Consider the following 20,093-nt stretch of genomic DNA (forward strand, 5'->3'; position numbering starts at 1 on the left):
CCCGAATGCTCCTAAGCCTTTCTACTTCGGCTTGAAGCCTTTCAACCTGGCCTTGCAGCTGTGCCGCTTGGCCGAGCAGATCATCTACCTGCTCACAGCGCACACAGCCCCCTGTCACCAGGGAGGCGCTGGGGCATTCCCTGCAGCCTGCGACCTGCATCATTGCCTCCTTCAGTGGGAGCTCTGTCTGGGTTCCCACATCCGTTTTGGTCTTCTTCTGCCGGATGGAGACCATTGTTCTTTCACTGAGCTGGTGAACACCTCCTGGTGACACCCCTGGTTCACAGCTCCTTGGCGCCTTCCTCGTGCGCCCTGCTCGTGCGAGCTGCCCCGTGTGAACTGCCGTGCCCCACCGCGCCCCTGTTTGCCCGCTCCTGTTTGCCACGCTCCAGGTCTCTTAGAGTGATCCCACCCACCTTGTGCACTGGGAGAGAATCAGCGCCCTGCCCAACAAGCTGCAAACAGCAGCTCAGCTGTAAATGCCCAACGAGCTGCAAACGGCTGTGGCACCCCACCCCCCTCCCCGGGACACACACAATCACTGTTTGCTCGCCCTGTGCCCTATGGGCAGAGACCGGAGGCTTCTTTATCACCTGATCAACGGTGGGTGGTGCTGGCTCCCGCCGTGCCTCCGCCTACGCGCCCTCCTCGCCTGATTCGTTGCCTGGAACATCCGGGTCCAGATGGGACTCAGGGATGCTGCTCGGGTGGCCCTGAGTACGGAAACCGCCCGGTACAGCCCGATCTCACCCTCACCTCGGACTCACCTCAGTCACTGCCGTCGCTGCTGCGTCGCCAACTGACGTGTTGGATGGTGTTGCAAATGGGCATTGCTAGCCCTTGCTAGTAGGGGAAGAGGCATTGTTTATTGTGCCATGGAGATGCTGGCTGTCAAATATGATAGAATGACAGCGTTGTTTATTCTATGCTTGACAAGGAGAGCTGAGAAAGGAAAAGCAGTGAACAGGTCAGGCTCTGAATGTCTCCAGTAAAGGATTTTTCAAAGTAATCACTCATCTGGGGGGAAAAAAATAAGTTTTTTTTTCTCAGAGGAGATTTTAATTTATTTCTTTGTTGCTGTGGGTTGGCATGAAACATTGTAGGTTTTGTTCAAAGTGACAGCATATAATATAAAATAAAATTTTGAAATGGAAAGGCATTTCAGAATTGAAAAACAACACGTGTTTCCTACATTGCTAGCATGTTTTTTTCTGATGTTACTGCAAAGTTGTTGCTTTTTTCCTTGTCCAAGAGACATTTCATCAAAATGAATGCAGAAAATCTGTTCTGACAAAACAGCACTTTCTTCAGCAAAAACAGTGTTAGGAAGCCTCGGCTAATTTTTTTGATTGTGAACGTGAATGATGTTTCAAAGCCATTAACATTTTCTAGAAAAAAAAATGCTAGATTTAATATCTAATTATATTTCTTGAACTTTCTTGTATCATACTTCAGGCATAAGATCAAAAAAAGCACAGTCTGATGAGCTGTCTGCACAAGTCCTTCCCATCCTCATCAAGTTTTGAAAATTGAAGGAAAATGTGTGGGAAAGCTGTAATTCAAATTTACTTGGGTTTATGGTTGTGTCACAAATCATTTTAAACAAGGCGTGACTATTAGTCATGTATTAAGTACTGTGTCCGTGTAAACATGTGTGCTTGAGAGTTCCAAAGCAATTTGTTGCAGGGATTAGCAGCTAGAAATTCTCCTGTTCTGTATTTGAACCTCATGAGAATGGTTGCAATAAAGAAAGGAAGGAGTGAATATTGTCTGTGGTGGCACTTTTTTTTGTGAATTCTGAAAAATTCACATAGTAACAATATCACATGACTTAGGTTAGGCCCCAGCATCTTCTCTTGCAAAATGTGTATGTCTCATCTCTTCAACGCACTGGCTTTCATCAGTGTTCACATAAGTGAATTTGGGATTGCCATTTAGGTTCTGCTGTTTGAAAACCTTGGGCCTGTGTTGCAGTTTAACCCCAGCTGGCAACTAAGTGTGGTGTGTGGTGCTTAGTTGCCACACACCTGGGGCAGAGATGGGGGAGAGAATTGAAAAAAAAAAAGGGTGAGAAAACTCATGGGTTGAGATAAAGACAGTTTAATAGGTAAAGCAAAAGCTGCATGCGCAAGCAAAGCAAAAGAAGGAATTCATTCACTACTTCCCATTGGCAGGCAGGTGTTCAGACGGGAACAAGAAAGTAGGGCTCCATCATGCATAACAGTTACTTGGGAAGACAAACACCATCACTAAGAACATCCAGCCCTTCCTTCTTCTTTCCCCAGCTTTATGATGACCTCTGAAATCCATTTCTGAGGGCTTTCCATTCAGACTGGGTTTTACTTAATGAAAGTAATTCTAGTTTTTTTTAGAAGAACCAAAAAACCATAGAAATACATGGGAAGAAATAGATTGAGATGTGATTTTTGTGGAATTATTTCACAAGAAACCACAATAAAATCTACCTCCATTTCAAACCAGCCACAAAACACTATTAAGGGGAAGACCTGCAAAAAGGAAACTCTAGGTTTTGATCTGTTCTAACTCTAAAAGCTGAAGAAACACCACATCTGCTGAAGGGAATAAGACACAAAGGAGGTAGGACATGAGATAGTATGGAAGTGGGAAATAACCACTTTTCAACAGTCAAAATGCTAAGGTAGATGGCCATCCATTTCCTCCCAGTTTTCCAACATACTGCCTTGAAAAGAAAATGGGAGCTAGTGCTTGACTGAGGGCTGTTAGAGATGTCACTGAATAATCAGAGGGGATAGCTGACAATGAAGATGACTGAAGATTACTGATAACTGACTGAAGGTAACCTCACAGGTTTCATCTGCACATGGCCAGTTGACAGTTTAATCATCTGGGATATTCCACAAAGATCCTGGTTAGCAGTTTTTTTCATAGAAAAGCTACATGCAAATAAAATCTCCAGGTTTGTTAATCTTGGGTAGTCAGCTTTCAATGGCTAAATAAACCAAATGTCACAGAAGGCTGTGATGATAAAATGACGATTCAGTGAATGCAAGGAGAGGTCCTTCATTCATTGAGCTTAATCCTTTCACCCCACAAGTCAGTTTGCTTTGTTATTGATTTTAACATTGCAGGACTACACCCTTAAAAATTGTAATAACTGCCTGAAAAGAAGGGATGTGGGGTGACATCCCATTGCTGTGAAATAAGATAGAAATCTCAGAAAACAGTAATGGAGTTTTGGTCCTCAAAATGCAAACTGTATATGGATTGCATACTGCTGTTTATGAGAGATGAGGGTAACCCTTCTTCCTCCAGTCATATCAGTTTTGTATGCAAGTGTTTTTAAGTCATCTATCATGAAAGGAATTGATTTAGCATGTGTTGCCCTATATTCTTCATGAAAAAATCATTGAGCAATTACCAGGAAAAGCAAGAGGTTTAAGAGGTGGATACTAGCTGCCGGCAATATGCACCAGCAGCTGCAAAATTACATAATGTATTATTAAATACCTTGCTTTTTAGGAGTGGGTGATTTTGTTACTAGGGTCAACTTCATTAGCAGTATTGCATAGGCTTCTTGATAAAAAATTTCTTTTTGTTATGACAATGAGTGATATCCATCATTGGTGTGAATTGCATTAAAGATCGCTTACATCAATGAGATCTGTTACCTGCTGGGGAGTTCTCTGTGATTGCAGCTTGCTCTTCATATTTTATCAAAGGAAGAGAAATTGACAGGATTCTTGTTTTGATAAGACATAGGGCTGCTGGAGCTTCCTTGTGCAGCATCACTATGACACATCACCACAGACAGTCCTTTGGTGAAAACATATGATCACAGAACTATTAAGTTCATGCCATACTTCAGCTGCTTTGCAATGAAGGGAAAAAACAGCAGCAGAAATATTCCCTTGTTTGTAAGCAAATGGTCTGAAGCTCTGACTGCCAAGCCAGAACACTGGTCCAAAGCTCAAGCAGAGAAAGAATAGAATAGAATAGAATAGAATAGAATAGAATAGAATAGAATAGAATAGAATAGAATAGAATAGAATAGGTTACTTACCCCAAAGGAGCTGCCTCTCAGCTGGCCCTGGCTTTAGCTTATTGATGGAAATGGTCTCCACTGTATTTGTCTGGCAAACCCATTATGCTAAAGTGTTTTCATCCTTTCTCCATGCAATCAGATTTTGCTTTCCCAGGTCTGAGCTGACAATTTGCAGGTGGCACCAATAAAATTAAAAAAAAAAAAAAAAGGAAGATTTTATTATTCTAAAGTGCACAAGTGCACAGAAAAGTACCACGTTCCCTGCTTCCAGGAGTCAGTAGTTACTCTTCTGCCCAGTTTGGGATAGCTGTCTCTTCAGCATTTGTGTCAGACTAAGATAGACCTGTGTGTAGGACAATAGCTCATCTACAGTACTGTCCCCATTAACTGTAAGATTTCTCTAGAGGCGGTTGCAAGGTGATGTCGTCCCTGCTGGCTTGTTGGCAAAGGGCAAATCCAAAGAGCAGGAGGTGAGCAATCTGCCATGCAGCCTGCACATTGTGGTCTCTGCCATCACGTTGGATAGACTTCTCACTGTCTTGAACCTCTCAGGTGTCAAAACTTGTCCCCTTTGCAGGTCTTCCCCTTAGTAGTGTTTTGTACCTAGCTTGAAATGTGCTTATTGTGCTTTCTTGTGAAATAATTGCACAAAAAAACCACATTTTCAATTTCAGGAAAGCTTTACTTAGGAGTCCTGAAATTTAATTTAACAGGTTACTTTGATTCTTTTTTGATCTTTTTTCTTTAATAGTAGATTTTTACAAATGTTTCAAATCAAAATTGTTGTTGAACTAGAAGCTCTACTTAGTGGTTTCTGAAAATATACAGATGGTAGAGATTAATCATAGACTCCTGGATGGTTCTAGTTGGGAATGGACCTCTGGAGGTGTCTAATCCAACCCCCTGCTCCAAGCAGGACACACCCATCAGGTTGCTGAGTGCTTTGTACAGGCAAATTTGGAAAACTTGTGAGGATGGAGACCTCCTGACCTGTCTGAGCCTGGTCCCAGGACAGCACCACTGTCATGAGGAAATAAGTTTTCCCTATGTCCAGTGGGAACTCTTTGTTGCGGCTTGTGCTTGTTGACTCACTGTGTACCTCTGAGAAACTTCCATCTTCTCTGTAACTCTCCCATTTAGGCAATGGATGACTGCAACCTGGCACACTCCATCTCACCTGTTCTTCTCCAGACTGAACAGACACAGTTGCCTCAGCCTATCCTCATACATCATCTGCTTGCATCCCCAGACCATGTTTAGTGGCCCTGCTCTGGACTTGCTCCTCTGTTGACTTTTCTTTTTTGTGGGGGGCCCTCACACCAGTTAGTTACAGATACAGATGCAGCCTCACCAGTACTCTGTAGAGTAAGTAGTCAGTTTCTTCCAGCAGCTTCCTACACTTTTGCTGTGCAGACCAGGCTGCAGTAGGCCTTCATGGGCAGACCGTTAAATCATGTTCTGTGTCCTGTCCACCACAGTTCCTTTTCTGCCAATCATGCCCCAGCTTGCACTGCTGCCTGGATTTATTACATTCCAAGGGCAGAAGCTTTCTATTTGCCTTGATTGAATTCTGTTAGACTGCTGTCCATAACTTCTAGGTCATGTTCTTTTTCACTCACCTTCACAAACAACATGGCCTCCCGAAAGGCTGACTTGTCATGATATAGAGGAGATGCTTCTTGTTCATTTGTGGAATTCTAGTAGCCATAGACATCATATACAGAATCACAGAATCAACTAGGTTGGAAGAGACCTCTGGGATTGTTGAGTCCAACCTTTGACCTAACACCACTGTGTCAACTAGACTATGGCACTAAGTGCCACATCTAGTCTTTTCTTAAACACCTCCAGGGATGGTGACTCCGCCACCTCCCTGGGTATCCCATTCCAATGCCTAATAACCCTTTTTGTGAAGAAATTTTTCCTAATGTCTAACCTGAACCTCCCCTGGCACAGCTTGAGGCTGTGTCCTCTAGTCCTGTTGCTAGTTGCCTGGGAGAAGAGGCCAACCCCCACCCTGCTACAACCTCCTTTCAGGTAGTTGTAGACAGCGACAAGGTCTCCCCTGAGCCTTCTTTTCTCCAGGCTCAACAATCCCAGTTCCCCCAGCCACTCCTCATAGGACATACCCTCTAGATCCTTCACCAGCTTTGTTGGCCTCCTCTGGACTCACTCCAGCACCGCAATGTCTTTCTTGAAATGAGTGGCCCAGAAATGTGAGCTCAATGACTATGTGCTAACCAAACCTAAATATCTACATAGGTCCTTATTAGGGAAGCAACAGCTGTTTGTCATGAATATATGGCTTGTAGCAGATTGTCCTTGACCCTTCTGCATTAAAGTACATTCAGCAGATTGTTCTCCAGTTCTTGCTATACTCCTGAAATTAGCATTCTGTTAATTTTTGTGCACACTTTTAAGGCATTTTGTAGCAAAGCAGATGCATAATGACCTTAAGGAAGGAACAATACATCTGTCCTCATAATAAAGTATTCAAAGATGCCACCCTTGTTTGAAGGAAAAAATTTAGAGAGCAATTATGATTTGAAATACTTTTTTTTCCTCTAAGAAATTGAAATTTAAAGCAAGATTTTAAGTGTGTAGAGCTGTCATTACAGTGCCTGCAGTGGTTTCTGCTCACCAGAAAGGGTCACTTCATCAGAGAACTGTTGAACATATCTGAAAGATACAAGCGTGATTGTGCTACAAGCAATTCTGGAGGGAATGCTGTGCCTGGTAACTAGAAAATGAAGGGGTTTAGAGAAGCTGCTTTTAACATGGCATGATTTATTTTCCTGCTGTAACTTTCTGTGTGATCTTAAACTGGGTTTAAGGCTCATGGCCTGCCTATGAGACTATGAAGAGAGTTTCAGGCCTCTGACAGGCCAAAACCAATGATACCTTTTGATCCAGAAGTAATGATTGGCTGTAGTGAAATGTAAATGTTTTCAGGGGAAAACACTGGGCGGGGAAGGTGGGGCAGGAAAGGGGTTGTCCTCTGGCATGCCTCAGGGTCAATGCCAGGGTAAGTCAGCCTTGCACCTGGATCCAGAGAGCACAGGTGGTGAAAACAAAATACTAGCTTAAACTGACTTTGTGTTGGACTGTCCATGGGGGTTTGCAGCTAGCAGTCACTGTCTGTTAGAGTCTGGCCACTGTCTTGGCCTGCCACCAAGCAAATACTTGCATTTTGTTCCCCTGCATTCCCCTACAGCATGAAGGAGAGCCTGTCATGGTGCTGCTCCCCTTTTCCCTATGCATAAGCATCAACTAATGCTTTGCTTTCCTTGCAGGAGCAGTCAAGGTTTTATGCACATGAAACTGGTGAAAACCAAAGAGAAATATATCCTGGGTCAGAACAGCCCTCCCTTCAACAGTGTTCCTGAAGTCATCCACTACTACACCACAAAAAAGCTGCCTATCAAAGGAGCAGAACACTTGTCACTGCTCTACCCTGTGGCTGTGCAGACTCTCTAATAATCTAGTCTCACCCCTTCCTGTGGATGGGAGGTGAGAGGTAAGATGAGTTGCACAGAATTCATTGCTGGAATTCAATGCTTGAGTCTGTGATGGACAGTGGCAGCCTTTAGTCTTGGGAATGTGGGCACTCTGCAGAGTTGTGTATGGGACTGTGTGTATGGTACTCTTATGCTGCAGCATGCCTCTAGAACTGTGTTTCTACATAAGAGAAAGAAATCTTGTTTTCTTGTGCAAGGGGAACAGATAATCTTGCAAGAGCTTCTCTGTGAATGAAAGTACTTCCCAGTGGAAGTTCTTCCTCCATGTTTTGAGCAGAATCAACAAGTTCGCAGCAGTGAAACACCAGCAACTTTTATTCTCTTGCTACCCTGAGAAACTTCTCCATGTGGAAGAGTAACCTGACTCTGAAGGACACGAGGGTGTTCTTGGTGGACCTGAGAAGGAGCTGCTTAGCAGGCAAGTCCCTGTGGCTCTGGTCACTTAGCTTGGTGGATTTTGGTTTTTTAATGCAGTTTCTTGGGGTAGTCAAATGTTGAACTCCTATTAGGCACACAATCTTAAAATAATTTTGTGAAAGCAAATCATGGTCAATTATTTATGAACAGGGAATGTAATTAAAAAGTAGTTTGTTACATATTTTTATCCTTTTTGGTATAATAATCTCTTAAGGGTTACTGTCTTCATTTGCAAGTTTCATTCATAGATGCAGGCAGCTAATTCTGTTTGAGGCAGTTACACTGTAATGTTTTCAGTAGTTGAGAATGAGTCATTTTAATATGTGGATTAGTATTTATGCATAGGGGTGATCAAAGGCGTTTATGAAGCTTTAGTAGGCAAAGTCTTCACTTGCTCTTTTCATCTGAATCAAACAGTTGTCCCACTGAGGTAGCAGACTAACAAGTGTGTGTCACACTGCCTTTCCATAAGATGGGTTTTGCAGCTGTGTAAATAAGAACTGCAGTATGTATCAGGTTTTTCTGGTGTACTAAGGCATTCTTGAAACATGGTCCTTTGACACATAACCTTCTGGCCAGTGTTCTTTTTCACCATGAGCAGAAGCCTGCTGCTGTATTTCAGTCACTGTCAGACAGAAGTACTGCAGAAGCTGCTCTGTACCTGAGTCCTGCCAACTCAGTGCCCATCCACTTGACAGATATTTTCTAGATGCTCTGTGTGCTTGTTGAATGGGATAAGTGAAAAAAAATATAGTTGTGCAGAAACTGGAACTGGGGAATCAATAGCCTGATAGTCCTCACTTTGTGCCATCTCCCACTTATGTCTAGAATGTTGTGCATTAACCCATCAGCTGTTGCAGTAGCAAACAGGTTATATGCAGTTTATGTGTTTTACAGACTGCAATAGGACTATGAAATTGTGTGTTATTTAATTCAGCTTTCTTACCTAGTATTCCCTGTTATGTATGCTTAGAAAGAAGTGCAAATCTGAAAATTGTAATGGAATAACCACTTACTGCCTGTAAAAGTAGTGCTTCATTGTATTGTCTAATCTGATAAGAACCTCAAGGATGTCCCATATAATGTCATTGGTGATGAATGTTCTGCTTCCTTTTAAGCCTGCCTTGTTCTTTATATGACATCCAACACAGTTTGAACAGGAGTGGGATCACACATATGTGAGGACCCCAGTGTCATTCTGTGTAGCAACAGTAGTGGGTTCAAGCTGTCCCTATCTCACTCAGGATTTGAAGCTGCATTGGACTAGGTTCTTATTGGTTTTCTGAGAGGAGGGTGGCACAATGGAGTAGAAAGAGACAGCATTTCTCTCCAAGTGAAACCAAACCTCCCCTTTTTCATGTACTCACCTACATGCGCCTTTATTTCCCTAAAGTCTTTGCAGAACTCTTCATTCTCCTCTTAACATCACCCAATTGACAAGAGCATACATGCACTTTTAAGTTAACATACTCTTCTCTCACCAGAGTAGGAGTTCATGAAGGTGGCAGAGCTCGCAGAGATTAAGAATCAGATTGCATCTGCTGCTGTCTGAGTCTTTGCCTGTGTGGGCTCTGGCAACTCCATCATGCCCCTTTGGACAGAATTATGTCATATTTCTTCTTTGGCATGTTGAAGTGCATTTTTGAGACTCTGCCATTGTTAACTGTTCTATGGCCTGTTTTTCTTCTTCTGTAATGGAAAAGTAAGCTCCTACTCCTTCTAACAGCAATTACCTGTAGAAACCAACATTATTGTTAACCAAGGCCTTGCCGGGCTTCTTTAAGCACATTGTCTTTAGCTCATGGGGATGACTGTTATACTGAACCTTTCTTGTGATGGGCCTGATCCAAAGTCAGCTGAAGGCAGCAGGTGCCACTTTATTGCTGTCTGCAGATTTTGGATTGGGATCCCTTGCTTCACACAAATCAGGACAATATGCATCATACAAATGTGTGTACCGTTTATTACAGCTTCAAGGATCAGATGGGGATTCTTAGTTCGGCAAGAGGAAATCACCTCAGAAAATGTTGGTTGTCTGTGGGAAGGTTTTTTTGATTATTTTTTAAAAAGACTTTTAGAAAGTACTCGGTAATTGCAGAATAAATAAAGCCAGGATGTTGTTTGCACTGTAATGTTGTCTTTGTTTATTTAAGTGATTGTATGATATTTTTCCAGTGAAGGAATATTCTTCCCAGAGTTTTTCATGTACAGTGAAAACGTGGTGTGTTGCAGTGTGTAGTATTGTGTATAGGTGGCAGATCTCATAGCGATCATGTCTATATAGCACATTAAAAGTTTATTTTAAAAAAAATTACAAACCTCTCCCTTTTCTTCCTCTAATTGTCAGTGTGTACTCAGGTTGTCTTGAACAGCTAATAGTTGAAGTGACGTTTCAGAACAACTTGTATTTGTGTGTCTTAACTGTGTAGTGAACGTAATCATTAGGCTATAATCTGTTTTGGAGTCTGGAAAATCATATGGCTCAGTTCTGCGCTGGGTAATTCTCTTGGCAATGTGTGTCTTTGCAAGGGCCGTGCCAAAAAACAACACTGGTGCTTGTGTGAATGACATTGCTGTCCAATTGCTTGAGGCGCTCAAGGAATCAAGTTATTGCTGTTTACAGCGTAACACTAGTGAATCATTTTTTGCGGACTTTATAAGAGATATTAATAAGGCTTCTATTTTGATAAGTATTTCACAGTGTGATGAAAACCCCCAAGCTGTGAACATCTGTATGACGGGTAGGAGAGTTTTAGTGGCCAAGATTACATCTCACAGCTCCTTCCATAATTGGAAAAATCGTTAAGGTTTGTGGAAGTACACCACCATGGGTTCTGTACTTGATAATAGTTTATTCTCTGACTCTGAAATTAAGTCTTTAGAGACAAGACGCAAAGTGCAGGGCTCTCTTAAGTGCAAAAGTACAAACCTCACATTTCCAGCTTCTAAAACAACATGGGCTGAGTCTATCCTCTGAGAAAAAATAGTTGCTGCTTGGAGGATGACACATTTATGTGCTGCTCCTCACCATCACAATGAGGTTCAGGATTTCCCCTTTCTCTTGCTGTCATGGCTCAAGTTGTCAACTCAAACACTGTGTGGCAATGTTGGTAGAGGCTGCAAATACAATCCTTCATCCAGGCTCTGATTCCGTATTCACCCTGCTGCACTGTTAAGCTACACTCCGAGGTACTCAGTTCGTCCTCTGCTGCTGTTATTCATGCTGTCCTCAGGTTGTACCTAGGGTGCTGCCTAAGCAGAACAAGCAAGGTCTTAACACTTGTTTAAATATAAGTAAATACAACCCACCCAACACACTGCTGCACTAGCTCCTTGGAGAGGAGGAAAAGCAAAACACAAGTGAAACAGACCTGTCTGCACTCCTGGTCTGAGCAAGGGGGGAAGGGAATGAACAGTGGAGAGTCAGCTGTTTTTCATGCATTGTTTAATTTTTAATGATCTGTAATGATCCCACATAAAACACTGCAAATTGATTTCTTTTATTCCATCTTGCTGGTGTCCCCAGTAAGGAGGGAAGAAGAAAGGAAGGAAGGAAACGGCAGCAGCTGAACGAAGTTCTTGATCTGAAATGAAGCAAATAGAAGTCCTGCTGAAAACAGATGTTCATAGGTTGCAAGGGATGACCATGTACAATCCTATTTTCTGCAGCATGTTATTGCCTGTCTCAGGACTTGAGCTTACTTTGAGAACCATATACACACAATTCAGAGTTGCTGTGTTGACCTCAGTGCTCTGGACCTTGTAGTTAGTTCAGCGACAAGATCAATCCAAACATTGCCTGCACTTTCTCAAGTGTGTTTGAGGGTCCCTGGATTGCATTTATTGCTGCTGACAGTTCCAAGACACAAATACAGTAGCTTAATTGCAAGGCTCATGTGGAACACCCTCGGCCTGCAAACAGCTGTGCTTTACTTGCGAAGCAGAAGATTTGCTTGGGAACACTGCATGGAGAATAGTTTTTGCTTGCTTCTAAGATAAAGGAGCCGAGACCAGTTCACAGGGCCTTTTGAGGCATGAAAGAGTTAAACATGTGTTGAAGGTCAGTTCTGAACACAGAGCTGAAAACAGGGAATGGTTGTTGATGTTTTGAGCCCAGAACACTGTGGCTCTTCCCAGAATGGGCGATGAGTGCTTAGTGTGTGTAGTAAGGGGAAAACCGGGGGAGGCGCGCTCGCAGGTGCTGGGGGACGGTCCGGAGTAAACTACACGATCTCAATGTGAGTATGGAAGCTTCTCGTTTATTAACAAAGAAAGCAGTGGTTATATAGACTATGCATATGTTAATCACGCGCCCCGATCGCACTTGTGATTGGTGCATAGGTTTACATATTCAGAGCCGTGACCGCCCCCACCCCTGGACGTAGTTTTGCTTCCCGCCGAAGCAGGCACCACGGGGTTCTTTGTTTTGCACCGTGCAAGGGGAGTCCAATGTCGCTAGCTCTGGGCTTAACCCTTGCTCAAAGCCTGGGTTGCTCAGACTGCTCAGTGGCACAAGATCGTGCCCCTTCTCACTCAACCAAACCTCTACAAGCGTGTGAATGTTGATGTTATCTTGAACTGCATAGTCAGGCTCCTGCATTGTAGCAGTTAAATAGGGTAGTAGAATAACAATAGAAAAGCCTTAGGCCTTTCGGCTTCAGGCCCTTGCATCCTTGATCTCAGAGTCTGTGCCTTCTTTTCCGCCTGCCGCAAATGGCGCCCGAACAAGGTTGAAGATTAACAAAGCAGCAGCGACTCTGATCGAAGGATTGTCAGGGGCTAGCGCGCGCCAGGACCGGAGAGTCCCCAAGACCTGAGAGTCCCCAGGATCGGAGAGTCCCCAGGATTGGGGAATCCTCAGGACTGGAGAGCAAGTCCCCAGGACCGGAGAGTCCCCAGGACCAGTGAGTTCCGCAATCGCAATAAACATGGGACAGGCTAGTTCCCAAGAGCATAAGCTCTACACTGAGGTATTGCAGCGTATATTACGCGAACAGGGTTATAAGGTCCAATTAGCAAAATTGGTGCAGTTATTAGTATGGATCAAAGACAACTGTGCCTGGTTGCCTGTATCAGGGACTTACGATGCAAAGATCTGGGTGAAAATGGGGGTAGAAATACAAAAACGGAACACGTTGCAGTCTGATATTCTAAAGGATTTAGAAGCAACGTGGAGGGTTTTTTTACAGCACTCTCTGCACTCCAGCCTGCAGAGGAGCATTTGCAGTCTCAGGCATCCACTCCTATTAACACCTTGGTGGATGTGAAGGAGCAACAGGAGCCTGTATATGAAACAGTCTCTGGAGAATCAGACGATCCTTACGATCTTGATTTCACAGATCCAGACATACAGTCCAATTTATACCCACCATTAACATCAGTAAAAGAAACAGCTGCGGCCGTCCCTTCGGCGTGGGGGGTGTCACAGCCAGCATCAGCAGCGGCTACAGCTAGAGCACACTTAACACCAACAGCTCCTCCGTATCCTCCGTCTGCCGAGCCACCTATTGGCTTTTCTGAAAAGGTACCAGAGTTTCGTGTAACGAAATACAAAATGCTGGCAGAAAAATGTAGAGAGGAAGCCGCTCGTAAAGGAGATTTTACTATGCTGACGGCGATGCCAGTAATCTATCACCCAAATCATTCTCCTGAGTATGACTAGCTTAGTTATGAAATGATTAAGGAAGTATGGGCTGCGGTGAGAGACTATGGTTTGCACGGTAACTATACTTTACATTTAATAACAGTCATTGGGGAATCCTATACTATGACTCCACATGATTGGAAGTCACTTTTACGGATGATTTTAACACCTGCACAATATTCAGTGTGGCTGGCAGAGTACCAGGAGGCTGCTTCTGCAGACACTTTGGAAAATAGGCAAGCAGGCTTAGACGAATATTTGGGAATTAATCACTATGCGACACCAGAGACACAGGCAGGGCTATCTCGACAGCATTTACAACGGATCTCTGCATTGGCTTTAAAGTGCCTGAAACGCGTTCCAGAGGCAGGGAAATGCCAGCCCTCTTTTACAGCAGTCAGGCAAGGAGCTCAAGAACCCTATGTCACATTTATTGATTGTTTACAAACTGCATTGAGCAGGCAGATTGATGATGAAAATGCAGTAGAAATGCTGTTATTACAATTGGTTTATGAAAATGCAAATGCAGATTGTCAAAAAATTTTGGGCCCTCTAAGAAACTCTTACAAAAGTATAGCAGAATTTATTAAAGCCTGTCAGAACATGGGTTCTGAAGAGCATAGAGCTACTTTACTTGCAAGCGCCTTGGCTCAGCAACTCGTTGTGGGACGAGCAGAAATTAAATGTTTTGAGTGTAATCAAATGGGACATATGAGAAAGAACTGCCCAAAGCTGACAGTAAAGAAAAACGATGAGCAGAAAGGACCAAAAAGACCTAGAACACCCAGAGGATTATGTCCTAAGTGTGAAAAGGGCTATCATTGGAGCAATCAGTGTCGATCAAGATTTGATAAGGATGGAAACCCCATGCAGGGAAACTGGAGGAGGGGCACGAGGCCTGGTGCCCCCCAGTACAACAGGGTCTGTTGTGCACATGCTCAGTATCTGCAACAGCAAAGTCACAATTGCTGTTGCCAGCATGCCGTGACATAAGGAAACCCACATTACTCTGATGAGGGACAGCCTTGAATTTCAGGCTGCTCTGGCTGATTATTTGAATGATATCCATTTTACTTTGCCACAGAATAAAATCTTGCAAGCCTTACCTTCCCTTTGTTTACAGCCACAGAGAGTGATGGTGCCTCACCCTATATCAAATGCAAAAACGGTTTTTACAGATGGCTCAGGTAAAACAAAGAAGGCCGTAGTGGCCTGGAAGGAAGAGGCACAATGGCAACACACATCAATTACTGTGGAAGCGTCCACTCAGATTGTTGAATTGTCTGCAATACATTTAGCTTTGACATTGTTTGCAAGTGAACCTATTAATATTGTATCAGATTCACTATATTCTGTTGGCGCTATTAACGGCTTAGAAGATGCATTTATCAAAGAAATTAGCAATCAAGAGCTGTATAAACTTTTCCTTGCTATTGCAACTCTGCTTCAGCAATGACACCATCCTTGCTTTATTGTTCATATTTGGTCTCACACTCGCTTGCCAGGACCTCTGGTAGAAGGGAATGCGGTAGCTGATAAGTACACTGTTTTGCCCATAACATCATCCTCCCTTACGCAACGATTTCAACATGCACAATTATCTCACTCCTTTTTCCATCAAAATGCTTGCAGTTTACAGAAAGAATCTACTCTTAACAAAAACGCAGGCTTGTGATATTATTCGGGTATGTAACAATTGTCAATTATATAGTACTACAACTTATCATGATGGTGTAAATGTCAGGGGACTGAAGGCTAATGAAATTTGGCAAACAGATGTTACACATTATCCACCTTTTGGCAGGCAAAAGTATGTTCATGTTACTGTGGATACCTTTTCTGGTTATGTTGTTGCTTCTGCAGCTACAGGGGAACGGACTCAGGATGTTAAGAAACATTGGACAAGGTGCTTTGCACTTGTGGGCCTCCCAAACAAATAAAAACAGACAATGGAGCCGCCTGTGTATCTCAAGCAGTGGCCTTATTCCTACAACAGTGGGGTGTGTCTCACGTTACAGGTATCCCGCACACCCCCACCGGACAAGCCATAATTGAATGGACACATCAAAACTTGAAACACGTGTTACAAAAACAAAAAAGGGGGCGTGTAGCCACAACTCCTCAAGAACAATTAGATATGGCTGTGTTCACTTTAAATTTCCTAAATCGGTCATCTTCTCAATTAGATACCACGGCAGTGGAACGACATTTTCAGGGTAAAGTTCCCTTTATGCAAAATCCTAAGGTTTGGTATAAAGGTCTGCCAGACCCAATTGATTGGCATGGACCAGTAGAATTGTTGACATGGGGTAGGGGATATGCTTGTGTTTTACTCCCAACAGGTCCTCGTTGGCTACCTGTGAGATACGTGAAGCCATACCATGAGCAGGAGAAACCACAACCAGAACCCGGTACCAGAAATGCAGACGCTGAAAGTACAGGGACCACGCAAGCGACTTAAAACAGTCAACCCGACACCAGGCATTACTTGGGGTGAAACTTTGGGACCCCAAGGGCAAGGGGGATGTTGTAAATACTTTAATTACTCGACTATTCTGGGTGCTCAACTAAACAAAGGGAAGCCTTTACAATATGGAGAGTGGTAATGGCTGTAAGATAAGGAGGCTCCAGGATGGTCTCACTTCAGATGGCTGGGCCTTGGGAGGGGCGGATGCATGGGAACATGGAGATAAGGGAATTGCAACAGCTACCTTAAAGGACGTGGCCTACGTTGGTACCAGACGGTTCAATTTAGCAACACTTTAGCAAGAGTAGGCCTCAGAGTAGGCTCTAAAAGGCCTGCTCTGTGTTACCTTTACACAGAACAAACTTTCCTGTCAATAATTTTCCTTTTAGCTAGAATAATAGAGAATAACAATAGGTTCTGAAGCAAACTACATGTGTTGTAGATAGAATTTGTTTATGGGATTGATAACAAGGTTCTAGTAAACAATGATTCATGCTGTTTACGCTTAGTCCCAGAAAAACAAAGGTCTCTGCTAATTATATAAGGCCAAAAGACAAAACAAAACTGTAGAGAACAACTTTGTGATGTCTAAATTAACTTGATTCATAAACTCTTGTGTCAGAGGAGAGATAAGTTCAAAACGATATCTTCTTCTTGAGAACACATGTACTTGTAAACAAGAAGGCCTCGACCATGCTTGCGCACAAGCACGATTAAAGGGGAGTTGTGACCACCAGCGACCCCCAGAGACCACCCAAGACCCCTTCCCCAATTTAGTGCGCATGCGTAAAACATTACGTAATGCATTACATAATGTGATATGTATAAGTTTGGTTTTTTTTTGGAATGCGTGGGCTTTTCTCGGGATTATGTATATAAGGAGCAAGCTTTTGTTCTTAGGTGTGCATGCTAGGAGGAGAGATCCCCCATGCACCCAGCGCTGTAATAAACCAATGTCGGCTTTCTAAACTATCATTTGGTTTGGAGAGTTTTCTTGGTTACTATTTTCCGGTAACAGAATTTGGCACCCCAGATGGGACCAGCTCTCCGGAATCTCCATAGACCAGAGGAATCATGAGGACTCCAGCGCGCACCGGAGTATTTTCGGGGAAGCCTCCGATTCCCTGGTCGGGTGAGTTTCCGAGACAGCAACAGCTATCTGGGATATTAACGACATTGGCTGTGAGTATTGGTACCGGTATTTTAATTTGGTTACTTAGTTGTTTGGTTGCTTACAAATAAGTCGTACCTGAATTAAGTGCGCGTTGTTAAGCTATTGGTATTGGTGTGCACAATTGTGATAATCCGTACGCTACTACAGGGATGCCCGGAGTCCAGATTTTGGTTGAATATTGGTTTTGTATATATATTTGTATATATTTGTATATTCATTGCCGCTTAGCGAAACTGCTTTTGACTTTTGGCTTGCAAGTTTCTCTCTGTGTTCTCCGTTCCTTCCCCTTCAGGGTGGGGAAAGGAGGAAAGAGGGGGGTGGCGAGCGGCGTTTGCCGTTTACTGTCTGCCACCGGTTTAACAGCCAGTCTGGCTTTGAACTGTGACAGATTTATTTGTAATTGTGGTAATTGTGGTACTTGTATAACTTTGTTCAGGTATTCGTGTTAATTTTGAAACTTTGTAAAATGGGAAACAAACAGTCTACTGAAGGGGTGGATTAGAGTCCCACTGAAAATGGTATAAGGGGTTTGAGTCCCCAGCATCTTGTTATTTTGTGTTAAGTCGTTGGTTTTGTGTCTGTGTTAAGTCGTTGCTTTTGTGTCTCTGTGTTTTAACACTGCTTTTGTGTTCTGATATTATTTTGCAATGGGTAACAACCCTTTGATGGAAGGGGGATTCTGAAAAATCTCCTCTAGGATGTATATTGAAACATTGGAAAAAGGTTTGCGGGGGGGGAGACACTCTCACCCAGAGGCAGCTTATAGAATATTGTAATCACTGGTGGCCTTTGTATATCCTAAATGATAAGGAGAAAAATCCAAAGAACGGGAGTATAAATTACAACACAATACTGCAATTAATGCTGTTCTGTAGACGAGAGAAAAAGTGGGATGAGATGCCGTATGTGAATTTGTTCTTTGCATTACGGGATGATTATGATGTGTGTAAGGAATGTGGTTTGATTGTAAGCGAAGGTGAAGTATTGGCGGTAGAGGCAGGGAAAAAGAAAGTGCCTAAGTGGTGTTGTTCAGCATGCGGCATCGGCAGGTGGTGCAACAAGTATAAGGAGAAAAGAGAGGAGGAGGAGAACGAGGAGGATGTTGAAATGTTAGTTGGACCAAGAAGGGATAGAAGGGATAATGAACAGAGGTTGTTATTGACCGCATACTAATGATTGATTTTGCATGGTGTTCGGAATGCTATTCCAAAGTCAAAGAACTGGTCTAAATTATATCAGGTCGTTCAGGGAAAGAATGAGGATCCCTCCTCTTTCCTTGAAAGACTAACAGAGGCTGATTTGAATCCAGAAAATGATGTAGGTGCTGTCTCGTTAATACACATTTTTATGGGACAATCTAGTGCAGATATAAAATGGAAACTGCAGAAAATAGAGGGGGCAGATGCCCGCTCGCTGGACAAAATGTTAGAAAATGTCTGGAAAGTGTATAACAACAGAGAAAAGGTAGAGAAAAAAAAAAAAAAAATGGTGTTTAAAAACAACCGGCAACTGGCAGCAGCTATAGCCCAGGAAAATAATAGGGTTAGAGAACAGAATTATCGGGGGAGGCCAAAGGGAAGAAAAATCTTCCCATGAAGCACCAGGTGCTCCAAAGCAATTAGAAAAAAATCAGTGTGCTTTCTGCAAGCAGAAAGGGCCCTGGAAAAGGGAGTGCCCGCAATTAGGTCAGCGAGGCCTTGGGGAAATGCCAAGGAAAGCTGCTAACATGATGACTTTAGATTCAGACTGAGGAGGACCAGTGGAAGAATCGAAACCCTCCCCAACAGAACCCCTGGTTATAGTAAGGTTGGGGAATGAGAAAGTAAAATTTTTAGTAGACATGGGAACTATCTATTCAGTATTAAATACATGCAAGGGTAATTTGAGTGATCAAAGCATGCCAATTATTGGTGCCACAGGGCAGAAAGAAGATCGGCCGTTTTTCCAGCCTTTAAAATTTGGAATTGGGAAAAGGGTGTTAACCCATCAATTTCTCTACATACCAGATTGCCCCATGCCACTGTTAGGATGAGATATGCTAAGTAAATTGAATGCACAAATTACTTTTACAAAAGGAAAAATCCCAAACCATATCCTTGAAAATAAAGCTTTGGATGCCCAAGTTTTTATATTACAGAAGGAAGCCGAGTTACAGGAGATACCAGAAGATGCTGTGTCACCTTTCGTATGGGCCTCAGGAACACCGGAACGATCCCGAGCGGCAGAGCCAGTAATCATCCAGCTGAAACCAGACGCCCGACCGGTTACTAAGAGAATGCCAATCAGAATACAACACTCCGATACTGTAGAGGGGTTTTTGGAGGAGAATGGTCATGTAATGAGCCAGAAGTATGAGAGTATGAAGTGAGGGCCTAGCTGCGTGACAAGATTCATGTAGCTAGTGTCAACAAGCCGACCTTGGAGAGACGAGGAAAAACAGTAGCTGAGCGAACAAGAATTGAGGGAGTAGCCGGTGGGAGCCAAACACGGAGGAGAAGAAACAAGAACTGATGGAGCCAATTAAGAAAAGACCAGTGGCAGAGCAGTGACCAATCAACACATCAAAGAAGAGTATGTTTAGTAATATTAACCAGTAGCAATGCACATGCTTACAGCCAGGGAAAGTACAAAATGTATAAAAGGGACAGCTTATGCTTAATAAAGTGTCTTCACTTTGATTCACATTGGATTGTGTGGAGGCGTGTTCCTTCTCCTCAGATGGTGACCCCGATGAGACGCTGATCAACGGCAAGTTCGGGGAATAGCCCAGAAGGAGGTACACCGGCTGGAGTACGGCTCAGCGGGACTGAAGACCGGGGCGAGCCGGAGGACGACTCGCAAGAAAAAAA

At 43.3% G+C, this 20,093-nt stretch overlaps 1 protein-coding gene across 4 annotated transcripts in view; it reads left to right on the forward strand.

Annotated features, from left to right (window-relative positions):
- The window catches only part of SHB (SH2 domain containing adaptor protein B), a 99,778-nt gene extending 79,920 nt beyond the window's left edge, over positions 1–19,858 (forward strand). For 2 of the 4 annotated variants that reach the window (XM_068422559.1, XM_068422560.1), the window contains exon 6: positions 7,318–10,221. In XM_068422559.1, the coding sequence (XP_068278660.1) occupies positions 7,318–7,501 (184 nt within the window). In that variant the 3' untranslated portion in view covers positions 7,502–10,221. Of the gene's footprint in view, positions 1–7,317; positions 10,222–15,945; positions 16,037–19,381 lie in introns of those variants that run through there. The other 2 variants (XM_068422562.1, XM_068422566.1) reach the window with 2 other exon arrangements.
- The last annotated feature ends 235 nt before the right edge of the window (positions 19,859–20,093 follow it).

This window comes from Nyctibius grandis, chromosome Z, assembly GCF_013368605.1.
Source record: "Nyctibius grandis isolate bNycGra1 chromosome Z, bNycGra1.pri, whole genome shotgun sequence".
NCBI classification, from domain to species: domain Eukaryota; kingdom Metazoa; phylum Chordata; class Aves; order Nyctibiiformes; family Nyctibiidae; genus Nyctibius; species Nyctibius grandis.